The sequence below is a fragment of the Accipiter gentilis genome, chromosome 15 (genome assembly GCF_929443795.1).
Source record: "Accipiter gentilis chromosome 15, bAccGen1.1, whole genome shotgun sequence".
In the NCBI taxonomy this organism is placed as follows: Eukaryota; Metazoa; Chordata; class Aves; order Accipitriformes; family Accipitridae; genus Astur; species Astur gentilis.
Genome location: NC_064894.1, coordinates 11670608 through 11696404, shown reverse-complemented (window position 1 = coordinate 11696404; position 25797 = coordinate 11670608). Strand labels below are relative to the sequence as shown.

The 25797-nt window shown below is 36.3% G+C and overlaps 1 protein-coding gene and 1 long non-coding RNA gene across 6 annotated transcripts in view; one reads left to right on the top strand and one right to left on the bottom strand.

Annotated features, from left to right (window-relative positions):
• The window catches only part of ORC3 (origin recognition complex subunit 3), a 40729-nt gene that overhangs the window by 5711 nt on the left and 9221 nt on the right, over positions 1-25797 (bottom strand). The window contains exons 4-17 of one of the 5 annotated variants that reach the window (XM_049818197.1): positions 23962-24106; positions 22543-22647; positions 21608-21762; positions 20530-20666; positions 18277-18436; positions 16882-16995; positions 14902-15035; positions 14356-14419; positions 11150-11266; positions 10180-10259; positions 5939-6072; positions 3418-3500; positions 2849-2946; positions 1809-1950 (exon numbers count right to left, since the gene is read on the bottom strand). In XM_049818197.1, the coding sequence (XP_049674154.1) occupies positions 1809-1950; positions 2849-2946; positions 3418-3500; positions 5939-6072; positions 10180-10259; positions 11150-11266; positions 14356-14419; positions 14902-15035; positions 16882-16995; positions 18277-18436; positions 20530-20666; positions 21608-21762; positions 22543-22647; positions 23962-24106 (1668 nt within the window). Of the gene's footprint in view, positions 1-1808; positions 1951-2848; positions 2947-3417; positions 3501-5938; positions 6073-10179; positions 10260-11149; positions 11267-14355; positions 14420-14901; positions 15036-16881; positions 16996-18276; positions 18437-20529; positions 20667-21607; positions 21763-22542; positions 22648-23961; positions 24107-25797 lie in introns of those variants that run through there. The other 4 variants (XM_049818198.1, XM_049818202.1, XM_049818200.1 and 1 more) reach the window with 4 other exon arrangements.
• LOC126046172 (uncharacterized) lies at positions 1855-23966 on the top strand. Its single transcript, XR_007508244.1, has 5 exons — positions 1855-1943; positions 16253-16401; positions 17484-17551; positions 22916-23093; positions 23550-23966. It is a non-coding gene; the product is annotated as an uncharacterized LOC126046172 (long non-coding RNA).

Below are 25797 nucleotides of genomic sequence, written 5' to 3'. Positions count from 1 at the left end.
ACCTCAGCTTCCTGAGGCAGCAGCGCACACGTTGTCCCCGAGAGGAAATAACCAGACTGACAAGCAGGAAGCTGCCCTAGAACGAGCAGCCAGTTGTGAAACCAGCTGCACAACACAGAGGTGCTCTTTCAGAAAGAGTATGGGAGTGGGAACAACCCAGAACGCTGATGATGTTTCTCTTGCTTGACCTGCCCCCAGAGGCTAGACTGAGGACAGACTTGTACCTTGCCCTGGAATCAATGTTACTGCCTTTCCCAAGGACCAAATACTAGTATCCCCTTCCCCCAATATGGGAGCTTAATTGAAACTCAAGGATTTTCATTCATAGCAATCAAAGTATCCTCATGGGTAATAGGGCTCATTTCTTGAGATCAATGGGGAAAAAAAAAAAAAAATCGCCCTTCTTACCCAAGGTCAAGAACAAAACTTGCATGACCATCTAAACCCCAGGAAGACTGAAGATCAGATTTCCTTGTGCTGACACAATACTAAGCAGTGCCTTGCTAGTATTCCAAGTTAAAACTTGTTCAATTTTCAAGGGATCAGTGAAAACAGAATTACACCTTTTTTGGTGGGTATTTTTTTCAGGGTAAATATGATTCTTGGTTCGCATTTTGCTAAATAAATAACTGGACTGGATTCCTGTAAGAAATGCATCACACATTAATAATTTGCTGGTACTCCACTGAAGCAGATCCTTTTCTGTCCTAGCCTTCTGGAAGGAACAGCTCTAGAGAACTTTGCTCTGGTCATGGCCCAGGAAAGTACAAGCCATGCAGAAGTCATGGATACAATTAAGAAAAAAATACTTATTTGACTCACATGGATTAAAATTCTAAGCAAGGTACTCAGCCAATACTGCTGCTCTTAGAAACCATGCCAAACCTTCACAATCTACTCAGAAAAGATCAGAAATATGTTAAAGTATGTCAAAGAACAAAGTGCAGGATGACAGAGAGCTTTAAATCCTGTCAACTCATCAAATTAAACACATCAGTGGGTAGATTTTGCTAGCTCTCCTAATCTATATTTTTACAGGTTCTCTAAAAATATAAATTAATGGGGTTCGTATTAGGTCTCTTTAATGGTAGCCCACTTGCTAACTACTGTTTTCAAAAATAAGCTCTTCAAGCGGTTTTAGAAGTAACTTCTGCACACAGCAAAACTGACAACCCTCATTCAAATAGAGGCACAGTGCCAACAAACCCAATATGAATCAGGTTGTAGGTTAACTAAAAGAATCAATGACAATCCTTTTCTTGGACTCGGAAAAGATAGGATGTCAATACACAACACACATTAAAATAAATGTAAAAAGAAAAACAAAGGACTCCTTTAAATATCCTGTATTTAAGCTGTTGTTAATGTCATCACTCTGCCTGAACACAGCCTTCACCTTACAGCAAGTCTACACACTGAGGACTAAGCACAAGCCCTGTAAAGAAAGTCTCTGGAAAGAGCCACACTGTATTTTTCCCCATAGACAGTTATCCCTTTTGTAATGTAGGACAAAATGACTTTTCTTAGCGTACATCTACAGGAGAAAGAAAAGAGCATGACTAGGCTCTGGAAATGGATTCCCCATATAGAACTCTTTCCATAATTAGCTGCTTTATTTCAGCCAGACAGATTCCCTAGCTCTTTGCAAAGTCCCCAGTTGCTTATCAACGCAAACTTGCTGGTTCTCTGCAAAACAGCTGAATGTGTGCCAAGCTTCATGAAACAGCAAAACTAAGCCTTACACATCATCCTCATGTGTAGCCTTCAGAACCTACTCCAGCACCACAAACAACTTACTTGTTTCTTACCTTCAGGTAGCAGTATGGGTTATTTAAAGCTGTATGAAGTGCAATCCTCGGGGCAGCATTCAAGTGCTCACGGAGAACACTGGCTGTGTTGAAATACACTATCTCATGCAGAGTCTTGTGGTCTGCAGGAACAAGGTAATTTCTGAAAAAGCAACACGAGGTATGGGGGAAGGAAGGGAGATACAAGCTTTATCTTAAGGGAAACAACAGAAGTCTACTGCAGTCTCCAGTAGACAAGAATGTATGTTTCCCAACCAATACTGACAAATCTTTGAAAAAACAAGAGGAACAGTGCTGAAATCAACTTTTAAGCAGGGAAGTCAGTTACTATCAACTCTACATCTAATGGATTTAGCGTAGAACTCTAGCTGGGCCACTGACAATTTCAAAAATAAGGGCAGCAGGTGAAATGCTAACACGAGTGATGTAGTCCACAGATCTTGCTTATCCATCTTGAGGCCTCCTGATGAGTCTCTGCTCATCTTTGTCTTCATATTTGAAGCTTTTTTCTTGGCACAGTCATACCTCTGTGGTATGACTCTCTGCCTCCCCCTGCCAAGGCTCTATAATTAACAAGTGCCTTCATCTCTTCCCCCACCCCAAGCCTTTCACATTTTCTGCTACAGAGCTGCCTCCAAAACCCTAATCTTCTATGCTTTGCTCACCAAAACAGTTCCCAAAATGGATAGGATATCACACTTGACATCTATACAGTTTGCTAAGTAGAACAGATCAGCAAAGATTAGGGTAAAAACTCTTGACTTTATTTTGTCACATATACCCAGTCCTCCCTTCACTTTTTTCTGTAGCCAAAGTTGGTCAATTCATGTGCCAATTACTTCTACTAATCTATGGAAAAGAGGGTTTTTTTCTAATTATTATTTTTAGATCCCCCATCAAAGAAAGAATAGGAAGGGAAAAAAAAGTATGCTTCATACTGCAGGGACCAAGACACAATTTTGACAAGATTAACATTAGCAAAATTTCTCTTGCAACTTATGGTGCAAACTAATGCAGGAATATAAAACAGGAAAGCTCACCTTACAAGACTGTCTATATAGTCAACAACTTCAAAACGAAGCATTTCAAACTTCGTCAGTTTCTTAGACCGCCTTGATTCCTTCAACTCCAACAAAGTCTTTAAAAAAAAGTGGTGCATAAAACTACATGGGAGGTAGTTATTCTCTGGAGAACACAATCTATATGTTCAACATGTATAATTAATTTTTGCTGGCATGTCTTCACTGATGATGTTTGAAAGTGTGATCGTGCAGTTATTTTTATTTAGGCCACTGTATTCAGTTCTCAAACTGGTAGAAGTTTGGGAATTTCAAAGAAATACGTGTTAGGCAGAATGTGTAATTTACAAGTTAAGTAAGAAGAAACCCCCTAATTTGCATTTTAAAATCCTAGTTTATGACAGATATTTTCTATGCATCAGCTGGGCCTGATATAAATAGTTGATACTTATTCATTCATTTTTAAGAAGAGTTACTTATACACAACCTTTACTCAGAGCTCCAGCAAGCTGCGAAGAACTAACCATGGACAATTACATCTTAAAAGATTCAGTTAAGGAACTAGTCAGTAAAGCCTACGTAGGCCTAACCTTCTGAAGATGATAAAGGTCTGTCTTCTTCTGGAGCTCCTTTTGTGACGATACGGACACATCTTGTTCTTGGAAAGCTTCTGCTTTAGAACAAAACTAATGTTTGATATGTGGGGTAAACTTTTCCTGACTACCTATATAAACCCCCTAACCCAAGCAATCCAAGAAGTGTTCAGTTACTTGTTCACATAGACCCAAACACAGGTAGCTTTTGAGTCTTGCACCTTGTAAAAGATTGTTAAAAAAGGAGTCTGCAGTGCAGCTTAACCAACAGTAATTAAGTAACCAAAGCAATTCAGCCCTGAGCAAAGATCCAGCACAAGCCTTGCACATCACTTGAATTCCACTTACATCATACTCTAAACATTTCTAAGCTGGACAGATTAGCACTAGATACTCCTGATGCTTTTAAGAGTGTTCAAAAAGCCATACACTGCATTTTTTTTTCCTTCTCCTGCAAAACAATAACTACAAAAGAAATGAGTTCTCTGTACTTAACCAAGAAACTGCAACCAGAGCAGTAAACCAAAAGTGTGCTAAGGTATTTCATTGCCCGGTTTTATTCTCATCTTAATTTATAACAGAAGTTTGTTTTCATAGCCATGTAGCTTGATGATCAATTGCACCAATAATTAGTAATTTTTAGGTAAAAACAAAGAAGCAAAAACTCCCAAAGCACAATCAATGCCAGTATGAGTGATAATCAAATCAAAACAAAAGGTAACTAGATTTCTTGCCTTACTTATGAAGATGGTAAAAAGATGGAGATTCCACCTATGGATCACATGTAAATATCCAATCAGCAGTGACAATCATGATATATAAAAGCTTTTTGGTGACCTACATAGAATGAGTTGGTATTTTCCAGTGCCCTGTGGACATTTGTATTTGTGTTGAACAAAACAGAGAACTTCCTCTCTCTACTACTACACTGATAATATTTTGAGATATTTTTTTATGAAATCCTTCAGCTCAAAATACACTGAACATAAGGATATTTTGTTTCTTTAAGCTTCATGTTTTTATTTTTTCCAGTTCATAAGGCAGTTGGGAAGACAGAATTTGTTGTTTTAAAAAAAAGAAATAAATTTTGGACTATCCTTTCACTGGAGGGGCTCTGTGGGAGATTTGGGTACATAACATTTTTGGCAGACTTCTGAAAACTCCCGCTAACAATGCAATCACAGAAACATACAGGAAGAAGTCACCTAACTCAGCTACCTATTTGTGTAAAGTTTATCTTAACTTCCCCTTCTCACTTTTTCATTATAGCTCAAATCCGCTTTGAAAACACACTAAGATTATTCATGGATTCATTAGACGTTCTCTGCTTTAAAAACATCTTCAAATACTAAATGAAAATAAATACTGCCTTTTTTGTTTTATAGTTCTGTATGTCCCTCAATTCCCAAAGTTCTTTTTTTATTTATTCCCTCAAGGTAAAAATCCAACTACTTAAAAGCCTTTTGCTTCAATTCTTTTTTTCCAAGCTAGATGAACCTTTAGGTTTTCCATCGTAGTTCAGATTCTTCAGTGCTGGTATCTTCACTGACATATACAGCTTTTTCAAGGTGATCACCTATTTCCTGTACCACAGCCCTGCTATTACTACATCTATTAAAAAATGCATGGTACAGGCAAGACCCAATTCTTCTAAACAAGCCTCAGTTAACACTAGAGCATTACATGACTACTTCAATTAATATTAGATTGCATTTGGTGGCTTATTGCCTACTTGTCCAAATGCTGGGTGGCAAGCACACTGATAATGAACTTAATTTAATATGCATAAAACAGACCAGATGATAACCACTTCATCTTCAAAAGGGAATCATCGGGGAGCACTTCTCCGTAGTTCAGGGGAAGCAACAGAATTCCTATTCCAGAAGAATACTGGAGTATGCCATATTCCTATTACAGAAGGAATACAGCAGTTTCTGTTAACCTGCCTCTGAAAGACGGAAGGCTGCTACTCATTTACCTTACTAAACTTTCAGATATGTCCTCTACCATGAACAATCAAATATACGGGCCTGACAAGTTACAGCATGTCAGCAGAGCCCTGACAACTGGCACTTGGTATCCTAGCTCTTACATGAATTTAACTGAAGGTACAGGTGAACGAACTTTATATACATTGGGATTAAATACCATGCCATAAGGAAGTCTGCTCCTATTTATCATTCAATATCTGTTTTTATTTGTTAAAGGTTTTCAATGATTGCAACATCTGGTAAAAGGCTCAAAATATACGTATGACAGATTTAGTGAGTAATGTTTGCTGATCTGTCCAATTTCTTATCTTACATCACTCTTCCGTATTATTAAAACCACGAACCACGTACCAACAAAGAATATAAACATCTCCTGATTTTATGCATGTATTTAAAAAAACAATCCGGAAAAATCTGACGGTTTGATACACTGACAGGATATTACCAGGGAAAATTATCCCCATTGGTCAGATTATAAAACAGCTTTTGTATAATCTGCAATGGAATGTATGATGGTACACACCCACCTTCTAGTTTCTGAAACTGGGTCAAGAAATCCTTCAACTTCTCTACTGTCTTATCAAACTCCTTTCCAGAAGATGACACAAAAATTTCCACACATTGTTGAAGCATGGTTACCAAATCAGACTTATTCAACGTCCTAAAAGACACAATTGTTGGCTGAAGTTGAACCGCAGAATGATGAAACAGCTTTCAACGTTCTTAGTTGAAAAGAAGTTAAAAAAAATTTTGAAAAACTCCTTTTAAAAGAGCAAACCTCCAAGATTTCAAGCATTCAGTCTTGCAGTAAACTAAGTTTTTTTCCTTGCTGTCATTAACAGAAATGAATAAATCAACTTGAATAGATGTCCTTCACATTTTCCTGCAGGAGTGACAATGATAGCTTTTCTGATACTCTACCTAAAAACACTTGCTGGATACAGAGTTATAATTTTTGAAACTGAGAGTCAGATTTAAAAAAAAAAAAAAAAAAAGTATGTTAGGGTTCATAACTCATTCCCAAGAACGATAAATGAAATGGTAAAAAAAAAAATATATCAGATTAGTATGTATTCACACATCCACAAAATCCATTACTCTTTGTGATTCAGAATGATTCTCAAACAAAATCCAAATTGCTGTTTTCTGTATAAAAACCTATAAACCTATAACCTATGCTATAAACCTAACCACCACTAGAATCCCAGAATCATTTAGGTTGGAAAGGACCTCTTGAGATCATCTAGCCCAACCGCCAGCCTAGCATTTACTTACTTTTAATTATGTATTAGCGCATTTTATAAATGTCACCAAGCACTGCTCAGTCTCAGAACCTTCATTTAAAAGATATCAAAGCAAGTCCTTGCAAATATCCACAAATGAAATACAGAATTACAGTCATTGCATCAAGCCAGTACCATTACACATGCATGTAACTTCCTTCATGCAGTGGGAGAAGTTCCCATTGCTAAACACTCTGGTTCTGAACAATCATAGCCACTGCTACCAGGAGCCCTTCCCAGCCTATTCTTGTGCTTTTGCTTTGTCTTATACAAAACAAAGGTGCTAATACCAGAATACAAAACAAAGGTGCTAATAGTTTAAGGATTTTAGAAGACATAAGAAACACAGCTATGCAAAAAAGGGAGCATGACAAAAGAATGAAATGATTGTAACCAATCAATCAGTATGTCAGGCAGTGAGTCTCTATATTAGCTACCTAAAAATTGACTCGGAGTTTTAAAAAAGAATTTAGAAGAGGCTGGGGAAGCTTTATGGATGTCTGGAGGGGCAACTGAAATTTGAGCTCTAGATTCTAACTAGCAGTTGATGCTAAATGCTTGTAAAGGCTAGAATTTGAAACTTCGGTTTATCCGATTCAGGGTTGTGGATTTTTGCAAGTCAGGTGTTGCCTTCAGATACACTTGTTTTTTAAAGAAAAGCATCAGGAGTTAACAACAGGAAGGGTGACCCTTGACCACACAAAACACTAGAAAACATTTTGAACTGTCATATAAAATATAATGGGTAAACAAGATAGCCTTCTTCCAGGCCAGACAAAACACTGCAATAATTAAACACCTAAGATAGAGAGAAGATAACCAGATTTGGAGATCTGTGAATGGGAAAGAACAAATTTATTTTAGTAATGTTATTCAAAAAGAAGCTGCAAGTTCTAGAAAAAGTTATTTATGACAACAATGGGATTACAGGGCCCAAAGAACAGGCAAGAGGATGGTATCACACACCAGGAAACAGTAAAGGATCCTTTTCAACCTTTTGGGTTTGAGATTACTACAAGGTATGCCAGGTATCAGAGAGCGGGATTAAGATTTTAATTCAGTTAAGAGACAGTCTTAAAGCAGAAAGGAAGATCTCAGTTCATCTGAAGACAGTAAGTAAATCTGTGTCTCATTATTCAGAGACAAGTTATGAAAGAGAAAAAAGGAAGCTAGGATGAGGTCCATAGAAACTCCTTCTGAATGCTGAAGTGGGGAATCGTCTGAAGAAGTGATAACAGAGATTGGTCAACAACAAAATTACAACAGTCACAGAAGGGCAGGACTGTAATAAACAGCATGTGACGAATGGCATCAGTGATTAGCAGACAAAACCAGAGTCCAGTATCTAGACAGAAGACAATAGGTCAGACAGTCCTCAAAGTTTTGCCACCTAAAATCTTGAGCAAATGTCCCAGCCAGTTAGCTCCCAATAACCAATCAAGTGAGACACTCTCCAACATCTCTTAATCTTATCTCTCTTCTGATTGGGTTAATGCAACACGAACTAGATATTTCTAGATAACTACATTAAAGTTGAATAACTATTGGCTAGATTGCTAAAGTTAGATCACCTGAAACACCATCTTCGGGGAGAGCACTTTTTAGCAGAAGGGATAAAAGCCAGTCCAAGGAAAGGCTGCAATAGGGAAACAACCAACCAACCACAAAAGAAACTCAATGCAACAACTGAAACCCCCACATTCAAACATAATTCATGAAGGGCAAAAGAGAGACTTTGTTAGAAGTCGAGAAATAAGCTCATCAAAAGCTTCTCTATTTTTTACTTTCTAAATACAAGGAAAAAATTTGGATTCCAGAAAAACATTGAAAAGAAGAATAAGGAATGGGAAAGGGTGAACATAATAAGCATATCAACAGGTGATGTGGCCCCTGGGAAATCAGAGATATTAAGGAACACTGAATAACTTCCTTACCTGAGCAAAGGGGAAAAAAAGAAGATTGTGAGTAGAAGGGGAAAGACAACGTTTTATAATTTTCTTTTAAAAGATAGCAGCAAGAGTCTATGCAGAAAAAGCAGAGACAAGAGGAAGTATGTGTAAAATGGAAAACAGAGTTAAAATTAAAAGCTGAAAAAAATAATCAGCACAGCTAGAATCCCAACTATTTGAAGGAATTGTGTTGAAGGAGTTTTGTTAGAAAAATGACATAATTCCTGAATAAATAAGAAAAAAAAAGAATAATTATCTAATGAAAGGAATGACTGTGATCACTGTATCAGAAGCTCCCACAGTGGGAGCCAGGACCAGAAGAAAAACAGGAGGGAGATAAACAGATACGAAATACAGGGGGAGCAAGCCAGATTCTCATGGCAGCATCGACTTTCATACAGGAAAAGAGGCAGATGAATTCAGCATGGAAGAAAGCAAATTAAACATAGGAGGAGAAAAAGGAGAGGAAAAAAGGGCCAAGAGTTATTAGAGATTATCGAACAGACAGTACAGGAAAGCAAAATGACACATTTGTGGGCAAGAGTGGGTAAGTGTTGTCAGGATTCAGGAGAGTCAGAGAAGGATTAAGAAGAAAAGACTATAGAAATGACAAATCAAGCATGTAATCCTTTCAAAGTGATGAGGGTGAAGAACATAGCACAGTGGTAATGCACAAGAACCACTCAGTATGGCAAAGGTACAGTTTGAAGAGTCTGTTTCCGTGTGTATATGAACCCAGAAACTTATCCTCCACCCACCACTGACATGGTTTTTCTATGCAATTTTACTGTCAGACATATCAAACCTCACAAGCTCAGAGGCTCTTGAAGAGGCAGTAACAGTGTTGCACCAGCTCCTTGTGCGACAGAACCAATGTATTATTTGAATGAATGCAGCTATCATCAGGAAACAGCCAGCTGCCATGATAAAGCACGTTTAAAAGTTTGTAGCTGCAACATCGCAATTGAAGGGTTTTCTATTAAGAAAATTGGCTTAGATGACTTTTCCATTTTAAATGCTGACAGACAACACAAGTGTAGGCTCTCCTACAGTCCTAAGCTCACAATAACACAAAAAATTAACTCAGTCCCTGTACAAACTATTAGACAAAGGAGGCAGGGGGAAAGCAATTAAAAACAACAACAAAAAAAAGGCCTCAGCTACTAATTTGGAACAGATTCCAATTTTCACAACAGATTAAAATTTAGGCCAACTAAAACTAATTTTGTTGATAATATCTAACACAATCATATGTTAAAAGACAAAACCCAACTGATGTTCTCATTCACACATAGTAATCTCAGTGGTTTTAGCATAATTACTCAGGGCATAAGAGATATTAGAACCTGGTTGAGTTTCATGAAAAATGGTAGAAAAACAAGGTGAAAACAGCAGTCAATTATACTTGCAAATAATCTTACAACTAGTTGCAAACAGGTAATATCCTCAGCTTTAAGTTCCAGGATAACTGATGACTGATATCCTCCATGTGTACAGTGGTATTAAAACAAAATGGAAAAAGAAAAAAAAAATCACCTTGCTAGCTGAAGAGATGACTCATACTCCTCTGTCTCCCACACTCGGTTTTCCAAACATGCACAGTGCAGCTCCCTGATCTGTTATGCAGAAGGTGAAGAAAGGATAAAGTGTTTTACAAACAAAGTAACGTGGAATTCTTGCAACAAGGTTTTCAAAGCAATATATAATTTCTTTGGAACTTGTTTTCCAGAGATGCAGAATGATTGCAAAAGAAATGAGAGCATTTAGTATCTTACAGAACGAAGCTCCTATTGTTGCTGGAGTTTGTGTTGCTTTTCACCAGGTTTCACACAACTAACATTCAGATTAAAATAACTGCAGAGAACAGAGAGGAACTCCAATCAAATGCCCCAGCTCAAACATCTTTTTATTCTCAAATACTGGGACAACGATGCTGATTTTGTAGTTAGAGACAGATTCTAGTAACAGTGTGGAATACATTGAGAACCAACATACAAGTGTGCATGCACAGAATATGCATGCTCTTCTAGTGGAAGAAGAAATCACTTAGTATGAGAAGGTGGATTTAATGACATTAGAGCAATATGGCTATTAAGAGCAATTATCACTGTTCCCTTACTATCATTTTATTCTGTACAGAAGTTGCTAAAACTCAGTCTCTTAATCTGAAATTGACTACCAAGCTAATAGGTGGTAGAAGAGTTTACATTTGTCTGCAATGCATACAGATAATCCCAGATGTGGGAAAGTCAATGTGTGGATTCTTTTGCTGATCTGTGCATCTGTCTCCTCCTGGAAACTCCTTCCTGTTGACTGACACGGCATCATCCACACCACTAAAGAAACCAACCTCTGCCCATAGCAAGAAAGCATCTGTCGCCATTTTAAGAAGCAGGGGGCAAAGCAGCAGAATAGTAAACAAAGAGAAAGGACAAATACTTTTTCAGATGTCATACTTTGAAACAAAAAACCCATGTTTCACTAAAATGGAATAACAGTACATCACCTGCTTGCCCAAAGGGTACTTTGGAAGAGAAGATGTGAAAACATGAAGACATCTCAGAACTGAAACATAATTTTCATGGTAAACATTCAAGTCCTCCAGCAACTTCAGTGTTACTTCCTACAGTGACAGAATAATTGTTTTACAAGTCATTCTGACATCCATTTATTTAAAACTCTCAGATAGTACTTAAAATGACTCTGAAGTTTTGCCATTGTGGTATGCTATGATTTAAATCACCATTGTGATTGGAAATCACCGCTACGAAAAAAAGCTATATTTCACAGTGTACTGCAATCACATTGCATATCATTAACTTTACTTCCTTCCTCCATGTCTCTGGAGATTTGATCCTTATTATCTGCATTTTTATATTACAAATGCATTTAAAAATTTATTTCTTATATTGTGGGTGGCTGCTGTTTTTATTAATTAGGTAGACATAAAAAGACCAGTTCCCAGAAAATAAAGAAATATGCAGTTCCTGCTCCTATGTGCTCTTGACTTCTGTTTATTCATAGATTGAGAACTGCAGAGGAAAAAAAAAGAAGTCACATATTAGGAAAAATAAATTATTAACTGTGGCTACTGAATTTACTGGATGGCATCGCATTATCGCCAGCCTCCCATGGAAGTGTATGTAACACTTCTGGAAAACTGCACTCAAAGTTTCTGGTAGCTGTATTAAAGTACTTTGGGCTCCTTGTATTTAAGTTTGTGAATCAGAAGATCTCTCACCCGTCTTCAGTCAAAGAGAAAGAGGAAAAAAAACCCACAAGATTTTCTACATATTTTACTGCCATTTTGCTCAAGCCTGAGCACACTATTCCAAATGGAAAGAGAAAAATAAAACAAGCCACTTAAGTTCTCTGAAGTTAAATTGAAACAAAGGGTAACAACGATTAAACAAAAAAAAAAAAAAAGCAAAACCTTATCTGCAGGCAATATAAGGAAGTACTGACATGTGGAAAGATTAAGTATCATACTGCAAAGACTGAAAGTAAAAGTGCTGCAAAGAGCTTTCTGATGTTAAAGAAGTTTGAGGTGATTAAAAACATTAAAGTAATTTCTCCCCATAGACTTTTTATCTATTAAAATTTAAGGGTCATTGATATAACAATTGTTTAAGTGACTTACAAGACTTTAGGGTAGACACTCGCAAGTTTGTATTTTAATTCTAAGCAGGATCATTAAAAAAAAAATTATCCCCACCACAAAAAAAGCTGAGATAAGAAAACAAGTTCTCTTTAATGCTTCTACATTAATTTTATTCCCCCAAACTCAGAGCATTATAGCATCTATATTTCCCTCATCTTGTTTCCCAGCTCAAGACTGGTGTAGTTAATATCCACAAATAGCAATGCAGTAGGACTATGCATTTTGCCAAATAACGGAGTGAAAAGGCATATTCTGTTTCAGAAGAGTTTGAAAACATTATTAGAAGACTATGCAATGTTATTTCCATAAATATAGATCACCACATTTACATAATTTCAAATGAAATTTGCTATGAAAACTTTCAGAGAGTTCTAAGTAATTAGGATGTAAAATTGCTTTTAAAACTTATTATTCTAAATAGGTGGAACTCTTCCCATAGTTATTAAAAAAAAGTAGTGACAACATGGAATATAAATTGCAGCTGACAAAGGGTATTGCAGGTTTAGGTGCTAAGCTTGAACAGCAAGTTTACCTGGTTCTGAACATGAACAGTAAATTTATATGAAGTAGTACCACAGTGACTTTGAAAGTGCTTCCAAAGTTCAGAATGATATTGTAGATTAGCACAACATAGAGAATAAACAGCACCTCATTAATGCAGCAGTAGGGCCTTTTCTTCTCAAGTAGACTACATGGCCAGTTTGCCAATGCAATAAGAGTCCTACCCCATTGTAGAGATTAGAACAAGTATCTTCAGTTAAAGTTTGTCAGAAGCATCATATGCACATAAGCACAAGAATTCCAGCTTCTTTCCCAAACTTACAGGGTTAAGTTGATGAGTATTCAACTTTCAAAGTAGCAGCTCATTACATGGTCTTTAAACAAAGAAATAAAGAGTCTCAGCTGCTCATTCCCACTCCTTCCCTCCTGTTGTTTCAACAGAAGCATTTATGCACCTGCAGAGTGAACTGCATTGGGGAAATTCTGCAGAAACAACACAGCAAAAAAATTCCCACATCTTATCTTTTTTTTGGTCAGGTTACTTTAATTGGAACTGCTTCTCTGATTATATTCATTGCACAGCCACAAAAGCACTTGTGCTGGCATATCTGCCGAGGTGTGTATAAACAGCAAGAGAACAGCAGTAGCTTAAGCTATTTTTGCCACTGAAGACTATGGATCATAAAATCACATATAAATCATGTCTCGCCTTGATTACTATAATTGCACTGCACTTGCAAACTTGCCTGCTACCAACCTCTCTTCCAGCCATTACCATTGCTCTTCAGGCTTGAAAGGTCCTTACGGACCAGGAAGGTCTGCTAGGATAAATTAATTGCTTTATCTCTAGTGGTACCATTTGCCTGACAGGTTACCTATACTTGAGATGAAGAATTAGGAGAAACCCTTTGCCCTGAGCAATGCTTCTACTGGGAGTAGTTCAGCTGGTGAAAAGAACCAACAGATCTTTTTTGGTGAATTCCTAAGGGGCTCACAATAGTAGTAGCCTGATTTTAATCACTTGACAAACCTTCAGATAAACATGCAATGTAAATTAAAGTTTTAATCCTGTATGACATCTGGTGTGAATGTGTGCCTTGGGACCCAGACTGCTGTACTGAGTTCAATCAGAAACTACACAGAGGGTATGGAGGATTAAGAGCTTATGAAATAACCCCCAAGATTACTTACTCATTCTTCAAACACTTTACTGACTTTCCAAGAAAGTCAGTCTGAGTAAGCATTAAAAGACCAGGTCATAAATAAACCTTCTAACCTTCTTTTTAAGCAGTTATATTTCTAGACATAACTAAAAGTTGATGTACGAAAAGTTGTGCAGCTTTGTGTAAAGGTATACCTGGCAACCCTAGAGATTTGGAATTTTGACCTGTTGATCCTAATTATCCATTACTGGACATGAAACACAGCATGTACTGTATGAAAGATGTTATACAGAACTATACATCTTAGTCTTGTATTTTATTATGCTCCACAAACTAATATATTGGGAAAGTTATTTTTGCTCTCCAAAGACATTCTTAAAACTTTACCTTTATGCAACTGTCTTCTGTCAGCAGTGCAATCTGTTTTTCTGATACCTGACCTTCTACATACCTGATGGCAAAAAAAACAAGAACAGAAAAATTATAATGTAAAGTATGATTAAAGATTACAGGGTTAAAAAATTAAAAGTTTATGCTGCTATAAGGATTTATTTGGAAAGATTCAAAAAGGGACAGTCAAATCCAGCAAGCTGAAAGGCCACTCCAAACTCCTAGAGATTATGCTCCAAGTCAGCTTAACAAGTTCAAGAGTGATTTATGGTTATTTGTCATAATAGCTTGTTTCTGGATTAAGAACAAGAGGAAAAAAAAGTTCAAGTGATTACACATCACAGAAGCTGTACTCTCTAGACCAGAAGATTAAGGCTTCCTGAAATAATTTAGAACTGTCCTCCTTTTGATTGATTTACCTTTGCTATAGAAACATATGCACAAGTGAACTACAGTTTTCATGGAACTATATTTACAGATTCCTTTTATCTTTTTTAAAGCTGACTAAATACTAGACTGCCCAAAAATTTATTCCCCTTTTACCTTCTAAAAGAGGGCAGTCTTCGAATGTTTTCACACTGATCATGTGATAAATAATTTATTCTCTTCTTGGCATCTACCAGTTGGCAACACAGTACACTAAGAGGCTGGGAATAGAAGTGCTCAATGATACAGAGCTGAAAACAAAGCAAGAACCAGTGATGTTAATAAAATTCATCCTGTGATATCTACCTTTTAATGCTTTCTTATTACTACAGTACATATACTATAATGGTAGTAATAGTATTCCTTAAAAAAAATTCATTACCATTCATAAATATTCCATAAGTCACTGCAGGACACTGATTATTCAGTTTTAAATACAGTTACATAGTTACCTTTTTTGCTGTATGCGCTATTCATTTTCAGTACCTCATCCTTCCCCTCATCTTACATAACTGTAACTGTAGCTTGTCAAGTATTTTCTATTCACTTTCATGAATTACTGCATTTTTTAGGTTACATATTCAGCTCCAATGCTCACAAATAACAAATAGTATATATTTAAAGATGTGAAGAGCAACTACTGTACACAAGCAAACTTATCACATGTTGTAATTTCAATTTGTTTCATGTACACAAAAACACACTGCTAAGCTCTTACTATGTATACATACAAACATGCTTTATCACTCATTTTAGCTGCACTAAATGTTTATAGCACCAGGGCCTTGCAGAATAGTAGCATATACTCATCACATCTATTCTTAAAAAAAACAAAACAAACACCACAGACAGACTATCTCACTAAAAATTTTCAAAACATAAAAACTGTGAAAGAGGAAAGACGCTTCCTGTCAGAAAAGTTAACACTGCTCTAGACATAATGAGATGATGGTGATCCCCTGTATCTATCACTTAGGAAATCTGACCTGAAATTGCTTCATCCTTGAATACTTTTAACACACAAGGACACAGCCTTATGCTGTCAGAGCTAGGACTTGTATTTTCATATCAGGCCAATGGGGAACCATTAAATCCTGGTGACTCTTTCAAATAAGAGGAGTTGAAACCTATGAAAGCCCACACAGGTCTGTCTGCAGAAGAGGTACTACAGCCAGGATATTTCTCCTAGCCTGTGTAATCATTGAATCTTAGATATGAAAGAATCTGAGACACCCTAAAGGTATATGATACTAAAAGTGCAAGTTTTACTAAGAAGTACACACATGGAACCAGGCAAGAAAGAAACTATTTCACAATCCCGCATTAGAACAGATTACAGGGACTACAGATTCTTTGGAGAACTCGTCTGCAACCCACAAAAGCTACAAGGAGACTCGGACAAGGAAATACATCTAGATATAAAGTTCTATATAAACCAATAAAAATACAATTATCATGCTTTGCATAGACTATTTTTGGAAACCTTGAAGTCTTCCACTTTGTCTCCTGAGAGGCTAAATATAACACCCGCATTGCTGCACAGCTGCTTGGAGCACAAGCACCACCTACTCTGAGCCGCGAAGTAAGTGACACTACAGCTCCTGTTTCCCTGAAAAGGTAAGAAGTGTGCATCCAGAAACTGTGCCAGAGGAGTTCAAGCAGGGAAGAGACACTGCTGCAGCCTACTCACACCATGACAATCCAGAGTACAAGGACCCAGTACAGAGTATCACAGCTGGAGAGTTCTGCCAGGGGTGTTAGGAGCTACAAGTTAATCTATAGCAAAATACAATCTTTCTACCCACTAAGGCAGGTTACCCTTTTAAATGTAAGCTTTAAATACTTTTTTTTTCTTGTGGCAGAATAAGCTTTTACATGCTTCATCATACCTGTCCTACAAGTTTTCCCTTAAAACCTTAGCAGTTAAAGTTCTAACTTTAAAACACCTGCCTGTTCACAGATCCAAACTGTTTCAAAAGGACATTTTTTTCATCCAATTCAGTGACAGCAAGATTAGGGCCTAAGAAGTCTTTCAGTGCCTAGTAATTACGTTTTATTTTCACAACCATAATTTCAGTTCTTGTTACCATTGCCTACCTGAAATCCTTTGATAAAATTCTGGACAGAAAAATCGTGGTACAAGAATATGTTGATGAGAACCTGCAGAACTTTCTCACCCAGTTTAAAGGGAAACTGGGTTGTCAGAAGCAGCTAAGGGAGACAAAAAGGAAAAGCAAACATAGCAGAAATTCTTTCCTGTATTCAGCTCAGCAAAATTTATATATACAATTTGATACAACTGTCACTATGTGTTAGCGTTCAACTAAATTGAGTAGTAAATACAGATGATAATTTTCTGGAGATTGTTTTCATAATGATGAGTAATAATGAACCATTAATTACTTTTTAAATAAGTTAGGGGTTTTTTTATTATGTTTTGCTTTATAGTCACGCAACATTTAGGGTATGTAAAACTGTACCTTTAAAAACATAGGGGCAGCAGCAGTTTTTGATAGAGATGGCTATCTCATTTCTGTGTACTTCAAGGTGTTTCTGTGAGAATGGAGTAAGAGTTTTCTAGTAAAATTGCTTATGAATCGATGAGTTCGCTTGGCTGATAATGACCAGCCTTTGGACAAAGCAGACTTTTTTTTTTTATGTTAATGCTTTTTTTTTTTTTTCTTCTTCTTTATTTTTAGTGGGCCTGTTCCAGTTTTGGTCATGAGTCTTCTTTTTATTGCTTTTGTGTTTATGCTACACATCTGGGGTAAATACACTCGTTCATAGACTCAGCTTGAGATACTAAATGCACTGCCAACTTCTAAACACAATACTTCTACTAAAATGTCCAAAAATATCCATGCAAAGATTGTTTTTCAGTTTATTATTTTACCATATTTTTTTAAGTACCTTTAACTAATATGCATTTGAAGTCAGTTTGACTTAACACTATTTTTGTATTTATTTTTAAAACTACAACAGAACAGAAATTGCTGTAACAACCAGGGATACCACTACTTTCAGCATATGTAAGAGCGACTTTGGAAATCCTGCACAAAGAATCGCACAGGCACAGCGTCTATATGGCTTGATAATTTGGATAACTCTGCTAATTTTTGACAGGTGGCAAAATTCAGACTGAACTGTATTTTTCTATGCTTAAAGCTATCTTTTTCTGGAACAAAATAAAACTCGAATCGAAGCACTACTTTAATGAAGAGGTGGGAATGTCAAAATGTAATTGCCCAAGTATGTATGCACAGATGTCAATGCCAATGTAAGATGAAAGCAGGTGCATGAGCGTGTCTCAATGTGAGAAGGAAGCTCTCAGTATTAAGCTATGCTGCAGCTATGAGTAGAAATATCCAAAATCCACAGCTCTCAGGAACAGATTCCATTCCCAAAGCTTCAGACAAACCTGCTTTTAAAAGGCCACACATGTACAACTGTGCTTGAGTACACACACATACTCCTATTTAGAAAGGGAATTACCTTGTCAATTACAGTAGACAGGTGCTCCTTACAGGAAAGGGACTGGAAAAGCTCTATGCACAGCAGAGAGGAAACAGAGTGAGGAAGTAAGTTGTGGATAATCATTGGAGATGTAGCGATTCCAAAAATCAGTACTAGAGGTAATTCACGGATATGCTGACTAGATCATAGGGGAGGGGAAAAAAAACATAATAGTTACGTTACAGATAATCATGAAAAAAATGCATGATGTTCCTACTACAGCACTGAGCTTAGATGAAGAAAGGGGTAAATTAAAAGATTTATTGCCAGTAAACCAAAAGAGTTTTGATGTGGAGTAAAATGTAAAAGAAAGGAAGCTATTTAAAGCCCTAAATTAGACAAGCAAATTAAATTATATTTTAGGATTAAAATTTCAGGAAGTGGCATAAAAAGCATCTTTTCAATTAGAGTATTGTACTGGTCTTATCTTCCCCAAAAGTTATATTCAGAGAACTGGATCTTATAATATGAACTTTTTTTTTTTTCCAAAGAAATAGAGAAAAAAATAAGAAGAGACATTAAACAGCTAACAGTCTCAAGAAAATTTACAAATTTTACACCATTTAATAAATTTAAAATAAATATGAAACCCCTCTAACATTCTATGTTCCCATTATACTTTAAAAAAAAAAGAATTCCAACTTCTCCAGATTCAATCATCTTCTTCAGATAATTTTTTAGTATATGCTTTGAGAACTGATAACCAGGACAATGCTCTATTGCTCGTGAACAGCATACAAATTACATAAAATATAGTGTTTTCAGTATTATTTCATCATTATTTTCCATTTTTTTATTAGTTTCAAGGAGATACAAGTTCTGCTATCTTAAATATCTTCTAGGTTAAAATTTACAATCTATTCCTTTCCTCTGTTTTCACTATGGCAACTTTTTGACCTTGGTGTTTTAACTGTTATCCATAATTATTTCATTTTTCTAACTCCTCAAAAGTCATTGCTAGAGACTTGAACATAAACCCAATAAACTTCATATATTACTGTCCACCACTGATAACCTAAAAGAATATCGGAGAGAAAATGAATGTTGTGATTAAGAAATCATAACAACCTCTCACATTTATCCACTTCACCCTTATTATTAAACGTGTTTAAGACTGGAGAGAATAAACCAACTCTCTACAATCATCCCAAAGATCTTTTTCAAAGTATTATGCAACTCTGCTAAGCTTCTCTTTTACCCATCTTCTACTTTAGTCAAGACAATATTTAGTTATAAGATAATTTGAATCCTCTAAACCTTTTTTCTGAAGAGATGCAGTCTATTAAAAAAGTGTATTTGCAAATAGTAGACTGAGAGACCTGAACTACACTTCATCTACATTCCATATGCTCATAATTAGGTGTTTATCCTTGCCACAAAGAGCAAAATAAAACACAACACTTAAAAACCAATTAAAACCTCATTTTCCCCTGCCTTACACCCTAATTATTTCCACATAATTGTGCATTTCTGATTTTACTTCTTGAAATGTTCCCTGGAGAACCCATCTGCCAGATCTGAAGTAGAAAAATATTTTTATTGTTGGTGTCTCAGCAAGTGAAATTGCCTAGCCTTATTTAGAGGTAGTGTCAGGTGTGAACGCTGCAGCTCAATGACTTGTACAACTACAGCCCCCAATTCTGCTCCAACTGTAGTTTCAACCTGGGGACGAAGTATAAGATGCTCTTTTTGGAGAACAGAAGGGCGTTTTGATTAGAATGCATGAGATGACATTAAGGAAGACAGGTTAAGGAAGGACAGAAGCACAGGAGCACCCGAAGTAGTCTACTCACTACAGATCCTGGCCAACACTTAGAAATTCTCTGGGTAAGTTTTATATACTCCTATTAGTAAGCTAGTGACCTTTAAGCAGCATTACATCAGTAGTCATACACTCTGAAAACAATTTTAAAAGTCTACAGAAGAAAGATAGATCTAGGCATCTTAACAATCAGTTTCACAATCATGAATTCTGTAACAACTAGTACCAATAAATCCTCTTATGTGAAGAATTAAATCAGCCCGTAGGCACTCTGGTTCAGAGTCCCAAGTTAGGTTTAGGGTAATTTATCCTCAAAACCTAGCAAATAGGTTTTTGCTCAATCACTGCTATAAAGAAGCAGCATCAATATTTGATTCCAACTCTCCACTGGCCTCATTGTTACACTTCAAAACAGCTGCAAATAGAAAATAGGTAAAGGAGTGAAAGAACTAAACTTCAGGTCATGTTACCTGCTGATGACTATGAAGTCTTGAAGTACTTTTGTGGTGAAACTTTCCATGTCTTTGAATATAACTACAACTGGAGGAGATTGCCAGTGTCTCGAAGAGGAAGTTCTTTTTTTGCTCAGAGTTTCAGAATCTGTTTTCTTTCAAGCCATTAGTTACACATTAATAAACAGAAGACAGTAAAATAAAAAGATTGAATCACATCTAATCTACTATAATGCTCCAGAGTGACTTGACTGACTTTTTGCTACAGTTGTATTTATTATTAGCATCCAGAATTGCAATTTTTCTTCCTTCTGATTGGCACAGCATGAAGTACAATGGATAAATGAATGTTAAAAACCCATAGTACAACAAAGAAATTAATAGCTCTGTGAGACAGAACTGGTGAAGTTCTGTTGGGATTAAGGGAGAAGATCTGAGTTGTGTAAACGGACGTTGCCCATTTCCTATATCTTTACCCAGTATTAAAAAGAGCAAGTACCCATTAAACTTTCATTTAACACAGTGCTCTGATGAAGTTGTCAAACTCAGTTCTAACTTTTATTCATGACAGAAACAAATCTTAAAACTTCATTAGCTTTATTAAATACAAAGATAGAAAAACATTTTGAAAGTTATTTTCTCACTGCTTGTCAATGTAGTGTAGGCTGCAGATGACATAATGGCACATTAGCACCAATATGGTGCCTTTTGCTTGGATGGCTGTTCTTTCTTAAAGATTTGTTTTAATAAACAAGCCTTCTCATCACTCCTGGGAAAAAAGCATCTGGCATGAAGTTGATACTGCATTTTAAGCTTCTAGTTCCCAATTAAACAGATGACAAAATTATACTTTTTGCTTGTTTTTCAGAATTTTGACATTCATATCTCATCAGAAACTAACTCCACATTTATATATGTTACAGATTTATATTCAAATGACCTCAATCTCAGTTATTTCTTAGTATTAAATTAAAAGCTAACCTTTGACATTTCTTTCACTACAGCACAGAAATTTGAGTTATTCTGTTTCTTTTTTAAAAGCATCTAAAGGTCAGGCATTTTTATAAACTGGTGATACAAAAAAAGAAAATCATACCTTTGTTACACTCTCATACCAGTTGATAAGAGAAGTCATTGAACAACGTATTCTATTCTGGGAAACCTGCACATAGTCCTCATCTTCCAATGAGTCCACATCTATGTAGCAGTTCATCAGCTGCTCCATCAGCTTCTGCATCAGATTTTTTATGCCTTCACAAAACATTTTTAGACACACAGTAAAGACATTTGGTTATTCAGTAACACTTCTCCAACTCATACTCTAAAAAATTACCCCAAGTTATCACTTACTATTTTTCACTTTTCTAATTATTCTCCTTTTCTCTCCAGAATGCACATCTCATGCTCCAGAAAGCTTGAAAGTGTTCATGATATGCATGTTGTTAATGCAATAAAAATTATCCTAATAATTTGCCTAGATAGCAACAATTCAGGTTAAGATGTTGGCCCTGCACCTTTCCTGAACTCCAGCCACATGCTATTAAGAGTGACCTAAAAATAAATAAAGCAGCCAATCCACAGATCTGGAGATGCTGCCATAAGTGATTTTAATCTTTTTACTTAAAGAAATAAGAAAGGAGCAAGGAGAGTGGGACAAAACTTTATTCTTCCCATTCCCTCATTGTAATTACATGACTGTAAGCATTTAAAAAGTAGAATACATGCACACACTGTCCTATTAAACAAGGGGAAAGCCAACCTACAATATCAATATGCAATACGCTAAGCAGCATGCTCTTGACATTTACCCTACAACTAAGTAGTATTTCAATCTTCATTGTTTTAAACAGAACTGGATAGCTCTTAAAATACAGTAGACATTACTGCTACATTAACATGGGATTGAGCAAATCTTCAGAAATTTTCAAGATCCCTCCATCCCATTATTTTTACATTTGGCAGAAAAAGTTAGAATTTCTAATTAATTGATAGATTACTTGAAAGAAGCATCAAAGCTATTGCAGTATTTACCTGGGCAATCTTTGGCTTCCAGCAAGGCTATATAAGGAGTAATGTTATTCTGAAGGACTTCTGAGAGACTTCTAAAAGTTAAGTCATGATCTGTAACATTTACACCTAGAAAAAAGACAGGTTTTTAAGGGCATTTTTCATGCAATTTGTGATCACAATGACTGAATAATAAACTGAACAGCAGACAAAAAACAGAAGATACCTCGAATATTCAAGGAAGGCATGAAAAGCATCACATCATCTATGAGGAAAGATGAAAAACTAGCACAAGATTAGACATACATGTTAATACTAGCTGATTAAAAGGAACAGGGAATCACTGCAAAGACCTCTAATATAGTTTGTGTTTTGGTTTTTGCTTTTTTTTTTAAAGAAAGATTTGTCAAGGGTGCAAACCTGCAAGGAGTGTGATTGGTTTTCTAACTTCCCTGCTACTTAAGACCCTCAGAAGCCAAACCCAGTCATCTAAGGCCTGCAGACAAGAAGATGAAATTCACCTTCTCTAGAAGAGCAGCGCCTGTAACTGAGACCTGGATCCTCACATGGCTTATGTAAGCAGGAAAATTACTACAGGTTAGTATGACCTATAGTCTGAATTGACTGTGAACTACCCAATATTAACAGCCTTTGTTAACATCCTTTAGTTTAAAAAAGAAAGAAAAAATAAAAAGAAAAAAAAAAAAGAACAAGACCCTCCAGAAGGAAATTCACAGCTTCTTCCACAGAAAAATATTCAGAGCAGGAACTTCTCACTTTCTACTACCTACAAAAGTAGACTACCTTCCAGGCTTAGCACTCACACGGTAAATTTGAAGCACAGGCCTGATTCTAGGTTCCCTAAAATGATCCACTGAAAATGCAATCAGGTTGCCTTGAACCAGGTTTAGGATTACAGTTACAACCCTTTGAAAGAAAGGAGTGGGGACAAAAAAAAGAAAGACTTCAGAACTTCACTATCTTCAGTAAAAAGATCTTCAGCTATTTTCTTCACCCTCTCCTTTTCCAAGGTAATGACACTGCTTTCCTGCACGTAAAGATGGACTGCAAGAACATATATCTGAAATACAGAAGCTGTGTAATTCCATGGTTAGTCATAGAAACCACGAAGCATGTTGGTGGCAGAAACAGGGACAGAATCATAATATCTCCAGTGCCTCAGGAAAAAAACCACAACAACAAATCACTACCAGCTGCCTGAGACAGACCTTTAGGGAAGGTGTTAACTTGCTGGACTATTATGCATACAAAGGGGAAGAAGGTGTTATCCTGCTTCCTTCTCCCAGACCAATCTCTTCTGTTAACTTTTCTGAAGCTGATACTGCTCACAGTAAATTGCTGGAAGTCAGCAATATATTTTTCTTTGATCTCTGTGTCAGTTTTAAGCAGATGTACGTAACAAAATATATCTTAAAAAATTACCTAAGACAAGAGCTGCAGTAGGGATTTCTCTGGACTTCATCCGACAAGTCCATTCTGATGTCTTCTCTTGGAACTCAGAATGAGAATGCCTCAAAAAACTTACTAGATTATCAAATAACTGCTTATTCAAGTCTTCCTGTATTTGCTGTAAACAAACACAGAGAGATTTTATTTATAAAAATGCGGTAACATCAGAATATCTTCCTTTTCCTACTCTTTCCTGCATAAATTTTAATCCTTAAAACTCCAGGGTAAAATTTTAAGTAACACTAAGTTTTCCTGTGAACTATAAATACGCTCAGTTATTCACTGTATGGCAAACACAGACATTTCCCATCTTGGAACTTCTGGTGAAACGCCTCAACAATAACTTGGAAAGCAAATGAGCTTAACTGTGCTGTCACACCACAGGCATTAAAGACGGAGAAAAAACCCACATACTGACAAAGTGTAAGTGACATAGGAGGAATAAAACAATATAATTATTTTCTGGAAGAATGTTCATGAAAATTCCTATTATTCCCTCTTGGCTTACGAAACACCTGCAAACATTTTTGAGAGATCTAAATGACATCAAACATTCAGCTCCTCCAAATCTAATTCAGGATGAAAGAAAAAAAAAATTAAAAGAAAAGCACTAAGTATGTTTTATAGGAAAAAATACTAAGCCACATGACTGCCACATTTGCTACACTGTCTTTTGCCCTTCAGGACGATTTTCATACAAGAATATGTATATGCAAGAATATATGGAAAGGTGAGAGAAAACAGGGGAAGATAAAACTTTTAAAGGCAGATATATAGTGGTAGCATTTTATATTTCTTTTTTGATGTATGTGCCTTTGAAAAATATGTCTCTACTCCAAGATATGCCTTCTGCTAGAACAGACAAAAAACCCCTGTACTCTGAAGTTCAGGATATCAATATATACTCTATAACATAGATGGTAGAAATAAGATTAAACCTCTGCCCCCAATAAAATCATCATCAAGATTTATTAGCAACAAGAAGTGACATATACAGCAGTGAACTTGATTTTATAGAAAGTTGCAAAGGCTGTCCCTAGCAGCATTGATGAGGCAGCTATCAAAGGAGTTAAGGTCACATCTCCAGGAGATTGTATGAGATGCCTGCTCAAACACCTGAGCTCCATTTCCATGACACAGAAGAGTTCCTGTTGCTCTCCTGAACAACTGATAAAACTGTACACAAAATAATCTTACTCTTTTCACCCTCTACTTACTAAAAAATATTCTTCTGGCCTTTCTGATGTTGACTGTGCACCTCTGAGCTCCTATCTCATAAACGCTATGGCAATTCAGAAGAAACTGTAACATGGCATTTAAAAAAAAAGAATTTACGCCATCAGCTGTGTAACAGCGTTGTAACAACTCCTGTATTACCATATGTCCCATAACAATTCTCTGAGCTTCTGCTTCAGAATCCATCAGACCTTAAGTTTCTTCTGATTGTTATTGTACATGTTTTCACTAAGCTGTCCTAACAAGAACCTGAATCCTTACTTTGCATAGTTACAGTATATATTATTTCTTCCAAAGAGCACTTGTGAAGTGCTACACATTTACTTAGCCTTCTTAAAATCCATCAGTCTTTTCTGGTCAAAACAACTTTGTTACTGGTACTGTTTTGGTAGTGTTCCAGAAAGTACACTAAGCTGCTCTGCATTTCAAGTGACCAACTCATTTAATTGCATGACACTGCTTACTCTGGAAAAGTCATATGAACTCGAAGTTCAGTCCCTGCTATGACACTAGGTTTGGTCATGACTATCTGTTGTGTGGTCTGAAAACCATTATCTGCACATTAGAACTAAA